This window comes from Sander lucioperca, chromosome 10 (assembly GCF_008315115.2).
Source record: "Sander lucioperca isolate FBNREF2018 chromosome 10, SLUC_FBN_1.2, whole genome shotgun sequence".
In the NCBI taxonomy this organism is placed as follows: Eukaryota; Metazoa; Chordata; class Actinopteri; order Perciformes; family Percidae; genus Sander; species Sander lucioperca.
In genome coordinates this window covers 20,268,635-20,291,008 of record NC_050182.1, presented here as the reverse complement: position 1 = coordinate 20,291,008, position 22,374 = coordinate 20,268,635, and the positions used below count along the sequence as shown (strand labels likewise).

General features: G+C 41.9%; 1 protein-coding gene across 2 annotated transcripts in view; it reads left to right on the top strand.

Annotated features, from left to right (window-relative positions):
• Window positions 1-22,374, top strand: part of LOC116066562 (vacuolar protein sorting-associated protein 13B) — a 353,457-nt gene that overhangs the window by 178,090 nt on the left and 152,993 nt on the right. Inside the window, exons 23-30 of one of the 2 annotated variants that reach the window (XM_031322688.2) lie at window positions 79-313; window positions 1,673-1,890; window positions 7,169-7,372; window positions 12,364-12,535; window positions 14,566-14,680; window positions 19,157-19,298; window positions 20,480-20,731; window positions 21,200-21,356. In XM_031322688.2, coding sequence (XP_031178548.1) covers window positions 79-313; window positions 1,673-1,890; window positions 7,169-7,372; window positions 12,364-12,535; window positions 14,566-14,680; window positions 19,157-19,298; window positions 20,480-20,731; window positions 21,200-21,356 — 1,495 coding nt within the window. Of the gene's footprint in view, window positions 1-78; window positions 314-1,672; window positions 1,891-7,168; window positions 7,373-12,363; window positions 12,536-14,565; window positions 14,681-17,843; window positions 17,911-19,156; window positions 19,299-20,479; window positions 20,732-21,199; window positions 21,357-22,374 lie in introns of both variants that reach the window. The other variant, XM_031322689.2, reaches the window with a different exon arrangement.

Sequence of the window (22,374 nt, the reverse complement as noted above, 5' to 3'; positions counted from 1 at the left end):
GGTTGGGGCTCAATGATCATGTGACTGAATTGATTAACATGACCTCATGTGGCCTTTATTTTTCTCTCACCTCTGCAGTTGGAGCTGCAGTCATGTTGTGTGTTCCTCCCTAACGACAGCCTCCCCTCCCCGAGCACCATCATCTGCAGTGACATTCCCGGCACCGTCCGTAGCTGGTACCACAACCAGGCCTCCATGCCGGGGACTCTGGTAGTCTGCCTGCCACAGATCAGTATCCTCAGTACTGGGCACAAGTACATGGAACCGCTGCAGGAGCTCCCCTTTGTGGTGTCCAAGCCCATCTTGGAGGAAGGTAGGTTTTCATACTGTATCTATTGAAATCTCAACTTTATTTAGAATGATTCAAATGCTGGCAGAAGAACACACACCCAGATACACAGGGACAACTCCGAATGACCTGGTTAAAAAAAAGATTGATTTGAAAAGTTTAAATGTAAAAACTAAATGTAACGATGATTGTGATAAAAATGTGAGTCTTGGAAAAATCTATTTGAATGGGTGGGAGAAATCTACTTAACCTATTTACACATGAATTTGTTTTTATTAATACTTGAAATGAATGCTTTCATAATAGTAATAGGCTACATAATGTGAATTCATCATCGTTATGGCCTTTTCAACACTGAGCAAACCTTTGACCCACTACTACTCATTTACCATGACAAAAGACAAACAAACTTAAGTAGAGCGACTTTGAGAGATAGATCTGCACATGTGGTGTGCACACCTGGTCCAGTTGACATAAGCAACACTCAGACGGGTGAGCAGTGTTTTCTCTTTAGAGGAAGAAGAAGAAAAAAAGGGGCCACCCTCCTTTTTTTCTCTCTCAACTCTTCAATGACATCAGCATTGGGCATACAGTTTTCAAAAACGAAGGAGAAAGAAAAACGACAGCAAAAACAGTGACATCAGCAGCCTTGTCAATGTTGCCGTAAAAATTAACAACCCTTGCTTTCAGTAATTCATTCCTACCCTTTGAAAAAGCTCTTCATCTCTCAGTTTCAATGCTCTGGATCAAAGCGTCCTGCCCACTGTGCATGGGAAATGTGCTCTTCATGGCCCTGTGCTAGTGAACAAGTTCCCATTCTCTGTACGATTGTTCTACCAGGGTTGGCAAGCTAACAAACTTAAGCTCTCCCAGTGTGGCATCCTGTCTCAGACCCAAAGATTTAGATTTACCCTAATTTGACTGTGTGTTTTGATGGGATCCTCTTCCTGCTTATTGGGTGTAGGATGTTGGAGACAGGATACTACTCTGTAGTGCATCTGTAATGTTTTCCATGAAGCTTTCTCATCCCATGTTCAGTAATAAGCTTTGATTTAAAAAAGAAAAGAATAAAGAAGAATAATCTAGTTCTTATAGTGTTTTTGATAATGAGTATTGCTGACTTATCCTTCTGATATTTCAATCCATTGCACTTTTTTGTCCTTTTTCCAAATCTAGTCTGCATTTCTTGCATCTCACTTTGTCTTCCTCTCAATTTCACAATGACTTGGCTAGTCCTCTTTGCTCTCCTCTCACATGACATCTCCCTTATCCTCCCTGCAATTTCCATCCTCTTTCTCCTACGGTTTCATCCCTTTACTACACTTTTTTTTTTTTTTTTTTTATAAATGTATCCTTCTTTTTCCCCCTCATGTCTGCCCCCAGGTGATGCCTTCCCATGGACAGTAAGCCTGAGTCAGTTCAGCGTGTACACATTGCTGGGACAGCAGCAAAGCCTGAGCCTGTTAGAGCCTATGGGCTGTACCTCTACACTGGCCGTCACATCCCATAAGCTGCAGAGCTGTTCTGAAGGAAGACACTCCTTTGTGGTCTGCCTCCATGTTGATCTGCAGCCCGTCCACGTCAAGTGCTCCAACCCTCAGGTCAGTCAGACAGTCCTGAATCTCATAAAGTAGTCAATAGATGTACATGTATATTTATACAAATCATCCCCTTGTAAACTTTCCTGAAATATGAACACACGCACCCTGGCAGGACGATCCTTCCTCTGCATGATTCTCTTATATACTAGATTGACTCCAATAAACAAACTGCCTCATCTTCTTACCTAGTGTAATTTCCAAGAGAATGGAAGCGTAAACAAGAGAGTGTTGCCTTGTTTGCTTTGGTCAAATATTTTGAGGTCTGAGTGAAGGGGGAGTGGGGGATTGCAAGACTCATCATCATTGTTTTACAGTGTGTTATTATGTTTTAGTGAGCATGATGAATATGGACAGATTGGAAAGGGAACATGTTTGTCTCCCGGTTAGGTCTCTGTGTTTCATTGCGCTGTTACAGCACAATAATCACATCTACATGTAAAATTACACATGTTTAGTTTTTTCGCAATAGAATGAGCTGTATTGAATTAGGTTCCTCTATAAACACTTAATTGGGGTGACCTTTTGAGTGGTCATACTGCTAAATGTCTCTGACCACAGTGATGAGCCATGGCGATGTTGAGGGGAATTGGTACCAGAAACAAATGAAAAGCCGTAATCTGGTAGTGGTGAAAACCTTCCCAGGGATAAGGAGAGCTGTTCGTTTATCGAGGGAAAGTTTCTTTTTATTCTTCTCCGTTCCTGCTTTCAATGGAGAGAAGCTGGGAAGGCTTATTGCGATTATATGATGAGTCATTATTAGTTTTTGGGTCCAATGAAAACTTCTCTCTATCCCTCTGCTCTGTCTCTTCCCATCTGTTCACCTCCTCTCTCTTTCTTTCACTCTTCTGTGTGAATTTCTGACTCGGGGGGAGGGGGGGGGTTATAAGCTCATTCTGTACCATTTCAAGTCATGTAGCATAGGGCTGCATTGGCAAGAATCTGGCGATACGATACATATCACAATACATGGGTCACGATTCATAATATATTGCAATATATTTCGATATTGTGCGTAAGGCGATATATTGGGATTTTTTTTAAAGTATAATTTTAGAAAAACTAATATTTAAAAAAAGACATGATGTGCATAAAAGTCAAAGAAGTTTACTTTAGGTAAAAATTCAGTACAGTGAAAATCAAACTGCCAGTTTGGGATTGTGGTTCCCAGGTTCTTAGTGAGCTAATGTTTATATGCTAAAGTAGGCCAAAGTTCAGCCATAGCTACGTTGTTAGCTTCTAGCAAAAAGTCAGGCACTGTTAGGTACTGTTAGGTACTGTTAGGCACTGCTAGGCACTGTTAGGTACTGTTAGGTATTGTTAGGCATTGTTAGGTACTGTTAGGCACTGTTAGGCACTGTTAGGTACTGTTAGGCACTGCTAGGCACTGTTAGGTACTGTTAGGCATTGTTAGGCATTGTTAGGTACTGTTAGGCACTGTTAGGCACTGTTAGGTACTGTTAGGCACTGCTAGGCACTGTTAGGTACTGTTAGGCATTGTTAGGCACTGTTAGGCACTGTTAGGTACTGTTAGGCACTGTTAGGTACTGTTAGGCACTGTTAGGTACTGTTAGGCACTGTTAGGTACTGTTAGGCACTGCTAGGCACTGTTAGGCACTGTTAGGTACTGTTAGGCACTGTTAGGTACTGTTAGGCACTGCTAGGCACTGCTAGGCACTGTAAAGCACTGCTAGGTGAGGACACTAGTGGTGCGTCTCAGCATAGCCATCTAGCAGTAGGGGGTTTAAACACAACATTAACGTGAACCACTGTCTTACATGAATATTTTTGCACGTAAACAAAAAAAATGTATAAAAGTAAATCAATATTGCGTTTTTGAACAGTCGACACAGTATTGCTAAATAAAATATGAGTGTATCGATTTTTTTCTTACACCCCTAATGTAGCAGCTCTTTGAGAAGTGCTGTGAGAGCAACCCCACCCTCTCTAGAACAAAAGAGACCTCACACTCCTTACTCCTCTTTCTAATTAGCATTTCCATTTGTGGGAATGTATATGGGGATGTCAGATATACAGTTGCAACACGATAAGTACCACCAAGACAGTTAGATGGGAACACTGTGATGGGTGTATGGAACTGGATTAGCGTGGGTCCTAGAATTACATCTAGGATTTGGAAATCAAACAATTATTATCACACTCACTTTGAGACATTAATACATTTTAAAGTCAACAAATAAAGCCAGAGCTTTTGGCCTCTTAACTTCTCCTGGCATCTAAACTACATTTTTGTGACACTAAATCAGATTTTCCATTATACGCAGTGGATTACTTCATGGCACAAACAAAGGTATTTTTGGAAACGGGTGAAACCGTCAAGCCTTGGACTGTTTTCATCTTTACCTTTTTCTTTTTTTTTTTTTTTACTTTATTTTACACGTTTAAATGTAGCTACAGGTATCATGGTTTAAGAGCAGTAAAATCTTTGTTATTTGTGTAGTCAGCGAAAGTGACTGTATACAGGAATAAGGCACGTGTCTGAATGGATTTTAGATTCTCAGAAAATATTAGGGGTGCAACTGCAGCTAAGATACAGTAGGAAGTGAGATAAGTGTCTTTTGAAAGGGTGAGAAAAATATTAGGAGTAAAAAAAAAAGGGATAAACAGTAGTAAAATAGTTGAGAGTGAGAGAAAAAGGGACTAGGCCATACAGAGACACAGTTGCATGCTCACACATAATGCATGCATAGAAATGAAGAAGCAAGCACTGGACAATCAACTTTGATGCATGATTCCAACATGTAACATCTTCTTTTCATTTAAACGCAATGTGTGCTTATACGCGCGTTGTACGTTATAAGTACGTGTTGTCTCTAAGTTTGTGTGTCTGTGTGAAGGATTCATGTTTGTGTCAGATGGATGGGGTTAGTAGCTGCACTTAAACCACATCAGGACCACCTTGCAATCAGCAGACACACACACACACACACACACACACACACACACACACACACCTCACCACCGTTTGCTTTGACCTTTTGAGACATAACTGTACAGCATTTCAATGAACACATGCACAAACACACACACACACACACACACACACACACACTCATACGTCTGTACACATGTACACCCTCAGCTACTACATGTACCCAACAACATGTCACTTTTGTGAAGTTTCTATAAACTAGGCTTAGATAAAGGAACACTCACCATCTGCATGCTCTCCCGTCTTTCATCTGTGTGTTTTTATGAATGACTGTGGAAGCCTCTGTTCAGTCTCCAGTTTGTACTACTGCAGCCTAGCAGACCTCCTGATCTGCAGATGACAGGTCTTTGGAGAACCCAGCCCTCCAAATGTTCTGCTCACTTCTCCAATTCATGAAATGTGGCATATGTATTGTGAGCTCATGTACTGTGTGTGTGTGTGTGTGTGTGTGTGTGTGTGTGTGTGTGTGTGTGTGTGTGTGTGTGTGTGCGTGCGTGTGCGTGTGTGCAAATGTTCCATTAATCAGGGATATCATGAGCAGGATGTAGATGGAGCAAATGGCAGAGGGAAGATCAGATATGAAGGAAAAGAAGGATAGAGTGCATTAAGAATGGTGAGAAGGACAAAATGAAATATGAAGACAAACTATGAGAGGAATTAGGTAACAGAGAAATGTACTAAAAATCTCAATCATGAAAGTAGGAGCCAAACCCCAGACCCTGCTAAAACAGAGGTCATGTAACGCCGCCTCAGTGTACTCACCCCTTCTGTTCTCTCCTCTATTCGGCATTCTCTACTTCCTCCACATCTGCTGCTGAGTGCAGTAGGCCTTGTTGTGCTTGGTTGGACTTCCAGGCCCCAGACTCTCAGAGAAGAGAGCGTGGAGCCGTTCCTCTCCTGACGGCAGTGCAGTTTGGTTTGGGTATGGCAGACAGCTGTTGGCCCTGTCCCTGGACGGCTGCTGGATCGGCGTTAGCAGCTCTTCCTGGACATGTTTGAAATGGCCCAGCTGTAATGTATTGTGCTGCTTTTTCATTTGATATATGCTTATTTATGGAAGGCCTCCCTGTAATGTGTGTGCTAACAGGCGTGCATGTGTGTGTGAGTGAGCAATAACAAGTAAAAATGTGTTTGGAGTAGAGAGGGCTATATTGTGTGTGTGTGTGTGTGTGTGTGTGTGTGTGTGTGTGTGTGTGTGTGTGTGTGTGTGTGTGTGTGTGTGTGTGTGTGTGTGATCGATCATGTGTCTGTGCACCTTTACGTTTGAGGGACCCTCAGTGGTGGGGGCTGGGGGGTTAGTTGGCTGCAGAAGCGAAGCATTTGAAATCCAGAAATTAGCTCACCGTGAAAGACTTTTCGCTTTTCTCCCTTTCTTTCCCTCTCTCTCCTCTAAAGAACACTGAGTGAATGCATGAATAACTGAAAGCATCACATCACATTCCCCAGCCTTCCCCTCATGTTTTCCACTCTTGTTTTTGGCTTTGTTGTTGTTTAATGCTAAGGCCTCTTTTCATGTGAACACATGATGAATAGTTGAGAACACTTGAAGCTGAGCCTTCAGTTTTTCCGAACCGTGGTGAGTTTTTCGGGGGAAATTGATGACACAACTTAACTTTCCTCTGTGGGTGTTTCTTTGAGGGTTTTGTTGTTATGGATAACAAATTTGTACATTGAAGCACGTGTAGGAGCATACTGTGCCTTGCAAATAATCACCCATCGGATAGAAACATGAACACATTTTACATCATTTTCGTGAAATGAGGCCTCTCTGAATGACAAGTACAAAGTCTAAAAGAGTGTTAAGTTGGCGATGGAAAGAAATGGGAATGGATAGTGGTCCATTTCTGGCTAATATTTCCTCCCTCTTTCTTTCCTTCTCACTCAACTTTAACTAGGTTTAGTGTCACATAACTACAAAGCTGCCAAGCCAAATCATGGTAATGGACTCAGAAGTAAGAACTACATGAGAACTCCCCAGTGCAGCTGTTTGAGTCAGACCTTGGCAAAAATACATTTAAATCTGGTTTCAAATATTAAGACGACTTGTGGTGTGTTAGGTTTATCTTTTAAGGCAGTCAATTGGCACGGTAGACCTCATGTATTGGAAGTTTTGCATTCAAAGCAGCGTCTGAGTGTATATTGAGAAAGAGGTTTCTACATGAACCTGTTCTCAGATAAGAAAGGAATAGATTGACATAAGAATTCTTCATTATAGTATTTCCTTACATTAGATTTCAATTCATCCCAATGAGTGCAAGGTGCTATATTTAGCATGGCAACTTAAAGTTCTCTGTTTTTCTTTTCTTCTCTGCTTCTGTCACTCTCCAGGTTCAGCTAGCGTACGAGCTCCTCCTCAGCTGGAGCTCTACATGGGCTCGTCTCCAGAGGCATGGCATCCTGCGTCAGACCTCTAGCATCCCAGAACCCCCTGCTGGTGCTGCTCCGTCATCCCCAGTGCGCAGCAGTGCTGGCACTGCCCTACCAGACACCAGCACCTGCAGCCCATCTGCAGATTTTGGCTCACCTACTGAGGTTTGTTTTCTCACCCAGCTACACATTCAAATTTGGCAGTTCAGTGTTTTTATGAGGCTTTTATGAATTGTGAGATTCATGAATCTGCACATCTAAGTTGCTTTTTTCACATGGACAAGCCTCTTCTCATAATCAGAAAAAAAACTTGCCGCTGCCACCATGCATCATGTTGCAGAACTTTTTTACTCTTGCAGTTAAATGGTTTACTATTTCATTCATTCATTCATTCATGCATTCATTTGTGAAGGTATTTGTTTTTTCTACCTATGTGCTTACTGTTGCTATTGCTCCTTCTACCATATTACACACTACAACACAGTATCAGCCACTTTTAAACATTTTTGTCTATCAGTCTGTTTTTTTCTGGCATCACTCCTTGCATGTGGTGCTACTTGATTAATAAGAGGCCTAATGACTACACCCTGCCAACACCCGACTATGAGTCCTTCTTTTCAATCAAAGGTGCTATGAGTCATGTAATAACACATGCTATATAACGTCTTTGTTGTATACATAATTCTGCTGCTGATTTCGGATTTTATGTAAAAAATATAATATTTTTTATTGTTATGAGTCGTTGAGTCACACATGGAATTTGTCTAAAAAAAAATCTGTTTGTTTGGGAAGGATTGTCAAAGCTGGAAAAATCTCATCAGTGCTTGTGTTTCTAACATTATTTTTTCTTACCCAGAACAGATACTCCAGATAGGCTGTGAGCTCTGTTTGATTTGTGTAAGCTGGGGCCTTGATTGAGTATAAACCTGCCTCTTAATTTAGGGAAAACAATAACCTGTATTTACATTTTTTGCTCAGATAAAATATCAAACCCAGAGAATGAAGTATGAAGTGTAGCAGTGCGTGCAGGCATGTGCAAGGCCAGTGAAAACTTACAGTCAGATTTTTTAGGGGGCAACAACAAATGTTGAGTGTTATTTTTATTTTCGTCTCTAGGTGATGCTTTTCCTTGGCTTTGACAGTGTGGCAGGAGTTTTTTCCCTTGTCTAGTACAGTAGCAGCAACATTGACTAGCTGGGGGTCCATGGCCTTGATGCCTTAGCCACCAGGGCCTTGTGTGACATGTATGTGTATATTTGTGTAAAGGAGGAATATAAGATGCATAAAAATGATGGTGTTGATGAGTGTTTGTGTTGTTAAGCACTGGCAACTAGCCCGGGACTTAATGCTATTTGATCACCAGGGCCCTGTCAGCAATGTGCGGCTCCTGGGATCACAGCATAAGCATCATACCGCCCTGAGAGGCAATAAAGTGTGTCCGTGTGAGAACATACACATGAAAAAAAGTGTTTCATATGTCGACATGCATCTGTGTCTGCATTTGTTTTCGTGCGATCAACGTGTGTGTGTGTGTGTGTGTGTGTGTGTTCTTGTGTGATTTGTGGACCCACAGAAGTGGCAGTAGTTGAGTATGGCAGTGGAGGCCCTATGGTAAAGTGCGTCTATAACAAGGCCACAGAGGCCCCTGACAGCCCACTTGTCACTGTTTACCTAAGTACAAACACTGGTAGAAGTGTTTAGTCCTCTGGGAGGCTGGGTGATTGAGCAAGAATGTAGGAGCTGTTTTGATAAGTCTCAGCAGTAGTGGCAGCAGTCTCTCCCCAACATCCCTCCACTCCCCACCCTCCTGCTCAGTTGTACAACTACATCCACACCACATGGCCAAAAGCCCTGCCCTATAGCCCCTTCCCAACCATTTCTCCGCCCTCAGCTATTGAGATACAATATGTGTTTTACTTGTGTATTTATACACCGTGATCCATCCCTCCATTCATGCTTTATTCCTTCTCTCCCACTTCCCCTTCTTCCCTTCTCGTACTACATCTCTGTCTGCAGCCTTATCCTGCTTCTCTCGCACTATCTTTTAAAAAAATATTTTCTTCCTATCACTAAACCCATCCTTTGTTCCCTCCCAACCTTTCTCCATCGTTCACCTGTTCCTAAACCATTCTCTCTTTCCACTCTTCTTTCATAATATGCCCTTCTCTCCATCTTTCTTCGAGACTTCCCAGCCTGCTGTTGTCTTCCAATGTTTGGGTCTCTCTGATGAGCAAAGACAAACTCTGCAAAGAAAATAAACCCGGATCCTCAGCCCGTTTATAGCACAGGGGCCCAGGAATTAAACTGTATACTTTACAGCTTGGCTTGTGGAGGTGTGGGAAAATAGCTCCCTCTTAGAATGTGTGTGTGTGTGTGTGTGTGTGTGTGTGTGTGTGTGTGTGTGTGTGTGTGTGTGTGTCTATAGGGCCCCAATCCAGCAGTTCAGGAACGTGGCAGAGCCCACCTCTACAAACAACACACCACCACATCTGTTCTTCAAGGCCTTAACTTGATAAAAGTAGGGGAGGGAATTTTCTGTCACTTATAAAAAAAACATGAACTTTGGCTTTTTGGAAGTTATTAGTGATATTAGCTTTTGTTTTGCAGGTTGTTGTTTGTTTTACTTTTTTGTCTCATCTTTGTCTTGTCTCATGTTATGTCATTTGTCTTAAAAATGCATAATTACAGTTGTAGGATTTTTTTGAGACATTCAATTGAAAGCAGCCTTCTCCTCACAGCTTTCTTTCTTACTTTGGATTTCTCAAATTCCAGGTATGCATTAAAATATGAAAGTCTTAGTTTTGTTTTTTTCTACAATTGTACAATTGACAGCTCAACAGTTGTGGGCTTTATTTGTTTTCTATTTTTTGAAGTCATTCACAATTGTCAAGATTCTTCAATTGAAAGTCCAAATGTTTTTGTGATTCCAAGAAATGCAGAGGTGTCAGACTGTTGATAATTTCTCTTTCTTACTGACCTTGGTAAAATCAGCTTGTACGAGACTGAGAGTTTTAAAGTGACAGTGGCGATTCTGGCTGGGAAGAAGGAGCTGTCGGGTGTCCGATGCACCAGTGTAACCACGCTACAGTACACAGTGGTCTGAGCTTCCCACAGCGCCAGCGGCTGGCTCCTGTTTCCACACATGACATTACAGAGTCTAATCCTACCGACCGGCCAGAACTGTAAACTAAACAGTCCTAACCACACACGCACACACACACACACACACACACACACACACACACACACACACAGTCCCATGTTTTGACTCCAGCTCAACAATAATTAGTCCCCAAATGGCAGTTGACACTAAAATATCTCTCATTAAGACTGACTGAACACCATTACTACTGGGCTCATATTACTCACTGCCAGTCACCGTTATTACACACACATAGACACACACTCACACACACACTCCCACCTTGACTGTTTGTTTCCGTGGAAACACCTAATGACACTACTCGACACTTGATTGGAGTAAATGCTAGTTCTGGGGGAATTAGGTAATTCAGTGTGGTTTTTTTGTGGTATTTTTGTTCATGTGTTCAGTATTTAAATTCATCATTTTGTGGGTTATGAAGCTTTATATAATGGTATATACTGTACTATACATAGACTGTATATTTGATCTAGAATAGAACTGTATTCCCATGCCTGCAGAGCTTTAAACTTAACTGTCTTTATTTATATAGCTCCCTTTGTGCAAAATTGCAATACAAGGTGCTTAACTATACAATATTTTGAGTGCCCACCAGCCTGGTCAAGTCCTTGCTTGTGTTTCTGGTGCATTCCCTATTTGTTTATCGGATAGATTTAAAATCTCATGTTCTTAAAGTAAATGCCTAAATAGATATTTTTCCTTTTCTGACTTCTGAGAGGTAATGCTTGCATGGAGCACATGCTTCTCATCCATTTCTAGTGGTCCATATACACTGCAATGTTGAATTTATTTTTGACTCCGTAAAATCCTTAATTTATTGATATTGTCATCCATTATTGAGCTCTGCTGTCAGCCACCCTCAACTGTGCAATTAAATTCAATTAGCAAATTAGAATGGGGCCCTCATCCCTCCCCCAGAACAGAACAGTGACATAGTTTTCTCATCTGGACGCTCTTTAAAACACTGTAATCAGCCCAGCAGCTGTGGGCTTTCTAATTGAGATGGTTGATAATCTCCTCACCAACCACAGCCAGCCTTGATAACCATGACACAATCTGTCATTACCACGCCGCGATGGGAGAAGCTGTGGAAAAAGTGAAATGGTGGAGCTGCAAATTGCCATATTGTTTGTTTGAAGGATTTTCACTCTCCGAGTCAGCCACGCAGATACATGTTTGGAAAACAGATTTACCAGGAAGAGCAGGAGAGAAATAAAAAATGTCCCCAGTGCTGTCATCCTAAGTGCCTTGCCAAACCCCCCAGTAATGAGATGAGAGCTCACAGAAGGCAGCCTCCTCCGCCGCATCCTGCTTGCCTCCCCACCTCACCCCTCCGCCCCCACCTCCGGTCTTCACTTCCCATTCTCTCCCAGGCTGCAAGACGTGTGTGTCCTGGCGCACTTGAGTGAAAGCACGCCACGTGGGTGCTGGTGGCTTAGTTTGGGGTTAACACCAGTGACAGCTCCACACAATGGTCCTTTTCCCCCCACATGGCTCAGCTCTGAGTGGAGTTCTGCTCACCAGACACTGATCTCATCTACACACCAAAAGGCTTTAAAGCTGGTGTTTGCTTTGCTATGGCTACATGCACAGCGACAACACTTTCAAACATATACACATTCACTGAACACATGGTTGGACACGCACACAAGCAGATAGACAAACTAACAGTTGCAGTGCAAACATCAGAATTTGAAGGTACATTTGGTATTTGTGCACATCATTTCATAAAATGTCATTTTTGTCTGTTTGACTATTGTAACTCCTAACTGACAGTCTTACTAACTAAAATGTGAGTTGTTAATGGCTTTGACATTGATAAGAAAACGACATGTCTCTCCACGTCAAGTTAGTAGATTTGTTGAGATGTTTTTCAAATGTTATATAAATTACAGTTATCTAGCTCATATAGTAGTGCCACATTTGGCCTCAAATCATGTCTTGTTTCCATCTTACCAGCCCTGATTGAACAGATCCTGTTTTGGCTCCCTAGGGTGACTCGGCGCCTGCTGGAGACGACAGTCCGTTTGCCGACACAGTGACTCTGGAGCAGAAAACTAACAGCATTGGTGGCACCAGCGGGAAGGTCAGCCTTTGGATGCAGTGGATGTTACCTAAGGTCACAGTTAAACTGTTTGCTCCCGACCCAACTGCCAAAAAGACAGGTACCCCAACATCCCTGCTCTTTTTTTCAAAAACACCAAATTTCAGTACATTTTCTATTCTCCACTACTGATTGATAATCCACAGTAGTGTTTTTTGCTGTTCTGAACACATGATATTTGGTAAGTCTCAGAAGTATGGCATGATTGAAGAAGACCTGGGTAGATCACATGAGGAGTGTCTGAATAAACAATACTCTTATTTTTTGTTATTAAATTTGAGGTCTGATTAATCTGTGTTGTAAGACAATAGAGAAAACCCTCATATGTAAAGTGGAGTTCTTATCGTCTTGCTGTATCAACTCTTAAAGTGATCTTTTTTCTCATTCAAGTTTTGAGCACTTGGAAGGGAAAAGCAGCTGGAGGGAAGGAGGGAGAAGACAAATAAATAAATGGATGATGAATCCCAAGCGAACCGCCTCTTGTCCCCTTTAGATTTACTGGGGCGATGAAAGGCTAGATTTACCTTTAATTGGTGGCTGTAATATTTAGCATCTGCCAAGCAGATCACCTAGCTTAAAGTCTTTACTTGTGGAAACGGAATGTTTTGGTGGACCTCACAGAGATGGTTTGACTTAGAGACATCCTAAATAGGCATTACTTTGGATTTGGGCTTAATATCTGCCATCTGAGTTGCGAGATGAACTTACCACTTTTCTGTGTGCAAAACATTAAGCATGTTATTGAAAACAAGAATTGTGTGCATGCAATATATTAGATGCCTAATATCACAAGTACATTCTTGGAGATAAGTAAGCCACAGATAAGACTGTAGACAATCTGCTATGATGTAATGTGTTTTTCAACTGCAAAGGAAATAAGATTATTGTCTCTCCAGAGAAATGGAAAAACGGGTCTGATGTTATGCTATTATGTGTTGGAGGATTAGAGGTAGAAATTCAAGCATGAGTCTCCAGAGGCTCTGCTGAAGGCACACATCAGTGCTACACTGTCCTTCTGTTAAGATGAACCATTTAAAACCATGGGACTAAGGGTTTCCAGTACTCTTACAGGGTGGGTTTAGTAAACTCATACATCAATATCAACACTACGTTCGGAGACTGTGTTTCTGAGTATCTAACAACTTGGGAGAGTTCTTTCCACTCAGTATCCACAATAAAGCTGACATGCCTTGTGTTTCAATTTGAATAAGCCATTAGGAAGCTCTTCATTTCTCAGAATCACCACAAGGCAACAGTACAACAACAACAACCATAGTTTCACATGCATGAAGTCCATTTTCCCAAGCTAGCCTGTGATTGTGGGACTTTCTCTGTGGAAACAATGAGAGAGAACCAACAGTTAAGCTCACAGGCTCGGTTCAATACAAAGTCAATCAGTCCTTCTATGAAGCTTACTCACTTTGCCTGAATTGGGTGGGTTTGCTTGCACACAAGGTGCAGTGAGACATGCACATACATTTCCATGACTACATACATATTCTATATGAACATTCAGTATTGTGTAAACACACATAGGCATACACAGGGAGGATATCTTATTCATGGTTTGCCTTCTTACCCACGTATTTTACTATGACTTCCTTAGGCAGATAGGCAGTGTGTATGGATTTTCACATTTGTTTTGTGTGTGCATGTGTGTACATACTCTAGGCTCTAGCCATAATCAGCCTTACAGTATATTGGTTTTGAAAAACACACTGTGTGTCCTCTGTGCAGGAACTAACCAGTTGGATCAGGACCAATGGCAAGACCTGGACAGGGTTAGCTCCAGTACAGGTCCTTGCCCACAGAAATGAAATTCACACACACACAGATTAAACTTCCTCTACTGAAGTCTGAGTTCAGCTGTATTGCATGTTTGCCAAGTACAACGATGGCCATACAGCATACTTAAACAAAAACAGAGGGAGAAAGTCCCAGCATGCACAGTGTTGTAAATTAAAGATCGATACACAATTAAGTTGCCTAATGACTGTCTTTCCACTGGGATTCATTTTCATGAAAGTGAATTTCACAATTCACGATCTTAAAATGTAAAAAACTCTTTTCTTCTTTTTGTGTTTTTGTTAGAGATCTGTGTCATCAGTGAACTAGAAGACCTGAGTGCCTCAGTAGATGTCCAGGATGTTTATACAAAGATCAAATGTAAAGTTGGCAGCTTCAACATCGACCACCACAGGTGCAGGTAGAGTACATCTCGCACATGTAAACACATATATGCATCCAGGATTTTTAGTAGCCTTTAAGTCAGCAAGCAGGAATGGCCTTGATGACAATTTGATGTCCAAATAAAATGGCACTGGCGAAGGCAGTGGTAAAACTGGGACCCTCCAGTTCAGGGACAGTCTCTCTATCCACCGGGTCACCCTGCTGCACCCACACACTTACGTATGCTCCCAAAGTCCCAGAGTCTAAACACACACTTGCGTGCACACACACTTCACCACCATTACCACTAACACTTTGTCTGTTCCCACTTTTGCTCATAAGGGTGATTTTTCGGATTATCACCTCTGCGTCATTGTCTTTCCAGACAGTTGTTATAGTGGTTACCACAGACTAACAGGCAGATGGACAGACAGATGGACCAACTGACTAGACGTTGAACGTGCTCTGAGCCGGCCCAACTCTGACTCACACAGGAGAGGAGTTTTGTCCGTACGTCAGTCATTTTCTCTCTAGACTGCGGTTTCTGAATGAATTCAAAGAAACAACACATTGTTGGGGAGGAAAACCAGTGGGCAATGTTCCACTGCATCCTTATGGTAATCTCTTCCCATGTCAAGTTCCAGTTGAAAATGGGGTAAATTAGCTCTGGGCTCTGAAATTATGAAAGCACATAGTGCAGCACAGCATGGTGAAACTAAAGCTGTAACTAAAAATGTATTCATATTTTTTTTCATGCCCTACACATTCGTCACATGAATTGAAGGGTAGCCTAATTTAAATATCCTTGCCTTGATCACATACCTCTGCGATGGGGTCACCAGTTCCAAGTGTGCTCTGTATAAGCGCCTGGGGTCTTGTTCTGTTGGGAAGAGACCACTTAGCAGGAGGCAATTCCCTCTGTCTCAGTCTGAGGAGATAATGAAACAGCGAGCTATAACACTCCGGCATGTTGCATCCAGCAGACCATAGTGTTTATAGTTTGTGTGTGTTTTTTTTAGATCTGTGTGCCTGAATACATATGTTCCTATAAGTGCCTCCTTCTCTGATCCAGCCAGGCAGTGAAAGGGAGATGGACCTTCCTGGGCCCTGCGCCCGTATTGAACCCCATCATTAGCAAGCAATGCTCTCACCACTAATATGATAATAGATGGGGATTCTGATTTGCCAGATTTTAAAATCACCTTAGCCGATGTATGATGTAGGTGAGTACAGGTCAGAGAGGGAGTGAGGCGATGGTCTTGCCTTTGAACCTGACTGTCTAGCAGGGCAGACCTCCCTGTTTCGCTGTAGTCACTTGATTTATATCCAGGCCACGTGTTACATACAGTATGGAGTATCAACTTAAGCCAGGACAATGTCAGTGGTTAGACAGTTTTAGAGCGTAAAGGTGTCGTGGGTCGTTATATCACACATGCTCTGTTTTCCACAGGTGTGTGTCCAATTGCTTCTGAGACGGAGCCAACCTTAATCTCTTTAGTAGACCTCTATGCCTTCCTAAGTAGATAATGGGTCACTTTTCTTATTCTAGGTTATTTCAGTTTAATGTGCTTTTAACAACATGGTCTCAACACACTTTTAACCGACCAAAGATCTGGCAGGCAGAAGCACTCCATCATCCAGGCCAGGTTATAGTCATTGCTGTTTAGGACACAGTGGAGGACCTCTGGGCTCCTGGCCCACTTTACTCTGTATCATCCACATATACAAGAGAGCCCACAGGGGTTGGAGTCCAAATTAATCATTCTGAGCAGATAATTGTTAGGTATTTTGTCACCCAGCCCAGGTTATTTGTGTGCAGTAGGTCAGATTAAATCACGCTTGACAGAGAAAATGTCTCATCTGGCCTTAGCTATCTCACCGCTGGAAAATTAATGGAAAGTTAGATAGGGCAGGCAAATATGTGAGGTGAATATTTAATTGAATCCCTGATTGTATCAATATAGGAGGAGGACAAAAATGTGTGGAGGAGGGAAGGAAAATGACAGGAAAGGAGTCCCCAAGGAATACAAAATAGGTGGGCGTTGAACCCCATAGGTTTGGGGGCTCTCTAATCATGGAGCAGAGGTGAATTAAAGAGAAACAGAGGCAAGGAGATGATGGGGTGATTGGGTATGAAACTCTGTAGGAGGGGCGTCTCCCATCCAGTGGGAAGTTTAGAAATTAGGGATCTTCTTCTTCTCCTTATTTTAGCCAGGTCTCCCCTAGCAACCGTGCTCCTTGAACTGTTGTGAAACACAGAGATGCCCCCCGAGAGAGGACGGCTGGTGACAGTTCACCCTTATTCGCTCCAAGGAGCAGCTCACACAAATTGGAGCTGATGTCTTCCAGCTGTTTCGCAAATGGCTTGGAGCGAAGGATGACTGGATGAGAGCAGAGAGAGAGAAAAGAGAGGGCTGATGGGAGAAATGAAGAGCTGTGGGGGGTCCATATGTATTAGTCACTCTTACAGCAGAGAGGGAGATTACAAAGAGCTATTTTACATGGGAACACACAGAAAGACCTGACATACACACACAAGATAACTATGCATAAAACACATGCACATGCATACACACTCACTGGTAGGCCTACTCCTCTCTCAATCAACTTCCAGTATTCTGTCGTAATGAAGAGAGGGTGGGGTTAAGGATATGCTGCAGATGGTGTTGAACCATTCCCATTGTGTTAAACATTTTGCCATACATGTGTTGTGCATGATTTGGCATCCAAGAGTAACTGTAATAAGCCTGTGCATGTGTGTGTTTTATATACTGTAGATTTAGTGTTTATGTTGTGTTGCAAATTGAGAGTAATAATTGTTGTTTCTGTCTTCATTCGTTAACTTCTTTTGATGTCTGCTTTACAGGTGCTTTCTGCTTCTTACAGATGGTCACACCAAAACATAATTATGCATCAGATTATTTATGTTTATATAGGTTCCCAAAGTTAGTACATGTGTTGCATTTTTATTAATATTTTTATTAACATCTATGGTAATGGTAAATTTACACATACAATTTACCTGCGTTGAAGTCTCAATGTATGCCTCCGTTGCTGCCAGTTTGATAAAAAAAATGTTAGTATCAGCCTTATCTAAATTGAATTACTGTTACCATTTAAGAGATATTATCAGTCCCTGCCACAACAGTATGAGTAATCCCAGATGCCCAAGTTAAGCGTGGCCTTGTGTGTCTCTCCAGGCCAGGTCAGGGCTTGCACTCTGGCCACTATGAAGGACTCATTCTGCAGTGCAAGGAGACAGCTGTGGTGAGGCTTCTGCCTGTCCCAAACCAGACATTCAATACTGTAGCAGCCTTAGGCCTCTAAATACTGTGCCTCTGCCATTCTGCTGCTCCTAATCAAGGCCACTCATCTCTGCTCATGCTGGACAGACAGGAAAATAAAAGAAGTCATAAGGAAAACCATTGTCTTTGGCTATAACACAGGGTGTCCACAAATGTAATAATTTGATGCACCTTAAAATGTTCACGAAAACAGAATAAAATTACAAATAAATTCAATAAACAGAATAACATTCCCCTGTCTCTCCAGTGGCTCTGATTGGCTAAAACAAATCAAGCCAATGAAATCTGGTGACACCCGTTCTTCTGTGTGTGTGTGTGTGTGTGTGTGTGTGTGTGTGTGTGTGTGTGTGTGTGTGTGTGTGTGTGTGTGTGTGTGTGTGTGTGTGTGTGTGTGTGTGTGTGTGTGTGTGTGTGTGTGTGTGGTGGGGGGACATGGACCTCCTTTCTTAATGAAATCTTATTCTGGTGATGGTCTTATACTGGTACCTACAAAATGAAAATGTGTTGGATAGAGCAGAGTTTACATTATTGAAGCAGTTTAATTAAGAAATAATGAATTTACACTAGATAAATTGTATCAAATTTTCTACAGGTCAGGGAGCTGCAGTGGGTAGAAAGCTAAAAAACGCCAGGATTTGAAGTAGAGTGACCCCTCTCCCTGCAGCTCTCCCTCTCCCCTCTCTGAAATGACCTGTGATTGGCCAAAGTCTCCCATCACAGGCTACATTTCCTAAAGCCTGAAAACAGAGCCGAGCGGAGATGCAGAAGTCTAGTTTTCTCTCAGACCACTTGAATTACAATATGCTAAAAAATGATTGTGGAATTGTTTTACGACGGTAATAACAAATTGTCCACCACAATTTTAAGTGCCTTTGAATTGTACTTTTTTCATTCAAAATACTGCTCATCCCAGAATTAAACAGTTGCTTCAATGCTCTTATTACTGGATAGTATAAGACCATTCCACAATATGTCAGCTGGTTTAAGCTGGTGCAACTTTCTTTGGTTTTAATCAGTTTACTCTATATTTAATTTTTCCAAAATGATCTTGAGGTTTCATGCTTTTCTTTCTTTCTTTTTTCCTTCCCTTCTGTACATATGCAATTCTCTTCTTTTCCCCCTCTCTGTAATTTCTTGCCTTCTCTGTCCCTTTCTGCATCTACCTTCTCTCTCTCTCTCTCTCTCTCCTTCCCTCTCCTCACCTCCAGTACGGAGGAGGGTGTTCAGAGCTCGGGCAGCTGTGGAGGAGTGGTCCTCTCTTGCACTGACAAGCTGAACAGACGCACTGTGTTGGTTCGACCCGTCAGCAAGCAAGAATCTTTCAGCCACTTCTCTGGCTTTTTCCCTCCTGTAAGAATCCAGCTCTTTTCCTTTTTAGTTGACTCTGCTTAACCTCCATTAACAGTGGCTTAAAATAATTGTGTGTGCTCATCAGAGAGGTTTCAGAAGCCAGTGCTTTAAAGGGGTGATAGAATGCAAAACTGATTTTACCTTTTCATAGTTGAATAACGACAGTTTGGTGAGTAAATAGGACATATACCTCTTTCCTCTGCAAATCTCACAATTTGAAACTGCCTTTGAAAACGGGCAAATCTCAACGAACCACCAAGTTGACGTCAACTCGGTGGCTCCTCCTTTAGTCTCTACCTTTGTCACGCCCCCAATAGGCTACACCACTGATCTGAGATCTTCTGAATAGGTCGCGCAGATCTCAGAAATTGTATACACTGTTCGTCTGCTATTTCATCACTAAATTCACTTCTGAGACTTTTTAACGTGAGAAATCTCAGAGGAAAGTACTCTAAACTTATTTTTTATGTATTTACTTACATTTTGTTACAGAACGTCTCCCAAAAGGGTGCAGCTTTTATACTTTAAGTCCACTGTTACTGGATCTTTTTGCAGACTTTACATCATGTCTTAAACAGATCTGCCTTTCTTTTAATCATGCAACAGTTGGAGATTATTTTCTTTTACTTAATGGGTATTTAAGTGATTTTCACCATTTGCAAATCACACACAAGATTGATGTCTGGCTTTTCTGATTGATCAGAAATATTTCAGCCTTAGAATTCAGCTGCAGTCAGAATGTATGCATCTCATAAAGTTGGCTGATTTGAGGATCCAATCTAATTTACTGCACAGAATATGAATACATTTGCTCTGGAACCCTTTTTTAGCTATTAGCTTCAGCTTGGCTTTTTTATAGTTGTACAGTGTATGGAAACACATAGAGCTGTTTTTTTGGCTGAGGTTAAGTCGTTTCCTTTAAATAGAGTACTGTTTAAAGTAAAAGTAATCTGGCCCAGTTTCTTGATAAACATTTTAGTTGAGGCATTTAGTTGGAGCATTTTTGCTGTAAAGGTATTTATATTGTAAAATTTAGATTTATGTTATTTGTTAGCCAGGCTTAACCCTCATCCAAGAAATCAGACCAAAATAACACTGAACAGGTTAAGTTTTTATCTGCCATTGTTCTGTGCAATGATACCTATCATCAGTGTGATTTGTCCTGTCTGACCACTGGCCAGACGGCAGCCAAGGTCCTGGAGGGCTCTCACCAGCAGCACGGCTTCCTGTCGATCACCTACACCCAGGCTGTCACCAAAAATGTCCGTCACAAACTCACCACCCGGCCGGAGCGGCCCACACGGAGCGGCACTACCACTGATCCGCTGGCAGACAGCTCACCTCAGTACCTGAGAGAAATCCTGCTGACAGCCCAGCCCTTTGATGTGGTGCTATCCTGTCCCTTATTGGCTACTGTAGCAGGGGTGTTCCAGGTAGAAAAAAAGTGTCTGTCAGTTCCTATAACTGTGTAGTATGTCAATGCTTGAGCCATATGGAGACTCAACAATAAAACATTTATTTTTTTCAGTTTTCAGTGTGCATGAATAAACATCGATCTTGAAAGCAATTTTAGATGAATTTTGCAGTAATTTGGGAAACCTTGTAATATACAGTAGGTATATAGTCTCAGTCAAAGGAAATAAACATTTTGAATTATTTTATAAATGATTTTAAATGAATGGAAGAAATATATTTTACCATTTAAAACGCTTTAGGATAAATTAAAACTGTGTACTGTAATGAGGTACAATTGTATAAAAACTTGCACATTTCATGCAGTTTATTAGGCTACTCCATGCTTAGGATTTATTTACTTTTATGTTATTTGAACCAGCAATTAAAACTTATGATTAAGATCTTATTAATGTATTATTTATAATTTTTGCTTGATGTCTTTTCAGGCTACGATACCAAGACGCTACAGAGAGCGTGGGAAGTCAGCAGGTCAACCAATGAGAAGCCACACACTGACCTCTCGATGTTTGCCTCTCATGTACATCAACACAAGTGTGATCAGGGTCTTCTGCCCCGGGCCACAAGACAAACATACCGCATCAGGTTAGACAACCATTTGTCGTTTTTGAATGCACACTTGTGTTTTCAAATGAAAAACAACAATGGGACAGTATTATGTCACAGGCTGTTTTTTGGATTCTGTGGTGCCTGTATGAAAGTCCCTGCCAGGGCCGACCAGACATAGCAGAGCCGCCACATTAAACATTTGCTAAGAGAAATAGTTGAGGTTCTGAAGAACCAACCACAGTTATACACACATACACTCCTACAGAATATAAAATTATTCTCAGAATGTCATAGCTGGAGGCTTGTTTTGTCTGCTCGTAGTAATGACTAATAGTGGTAAGGCTGTGTGTGTGTGTGTGTGTGTGTGTGTGTGTGTGTGTGTGTGTGTGTGTGTGTGTGTGTGTGTGTGTGTGTGTGTGCGTGCGTGCGTGCGTGCGTGTGCGCTGTCTTCATGTACCAGAGTATTTGCATGTGTGTATCATGTGTATTTACATTTGTTTAAAGGTATAATATGCAAAAGAATCCCTGTCAATCATCACTTAATGACCCACTAGAAGTGTGTGGTGGTGTCTGTATCTGGAGAGACCCTGCCCTCTGCTTGTATTTTCTCTTTTCTTCTTATATTTCTGTGTGCGGGACGTTTATAGGTGTCAGCAAAGAGATTTTGGGCCCCACATACCCCCAGCCAATAACAGCGTGCAGCTTGTGCAGCCCATTCTCATTCCCAGATACCGCACTATTGCTGCTTTGTCACACCCCTCGGCGTCTCATACCGACGCACAAGTTTAACCGACACAGACAGGATGAAGCTCTACATTTACACAAAATCCAGCAATGTGGCACCTTCCCACGGAGGTGTGGGTGTGTTTGTTTGTGCTTTAGAATATGACCTCTGTGAAACGATCATAAAATAACATTTTATTTCTCTGATTCACTGCTTTGTTTGGCCCTTCCTCTCTTCATTCACTCTCTAGCTTGCTTGACCGCCGCTGCTCTCTCTGTCTCTCTCTCTGGCTTGTTGAGCTGGGGATGAGGGGGCAACTTTGAACACTGT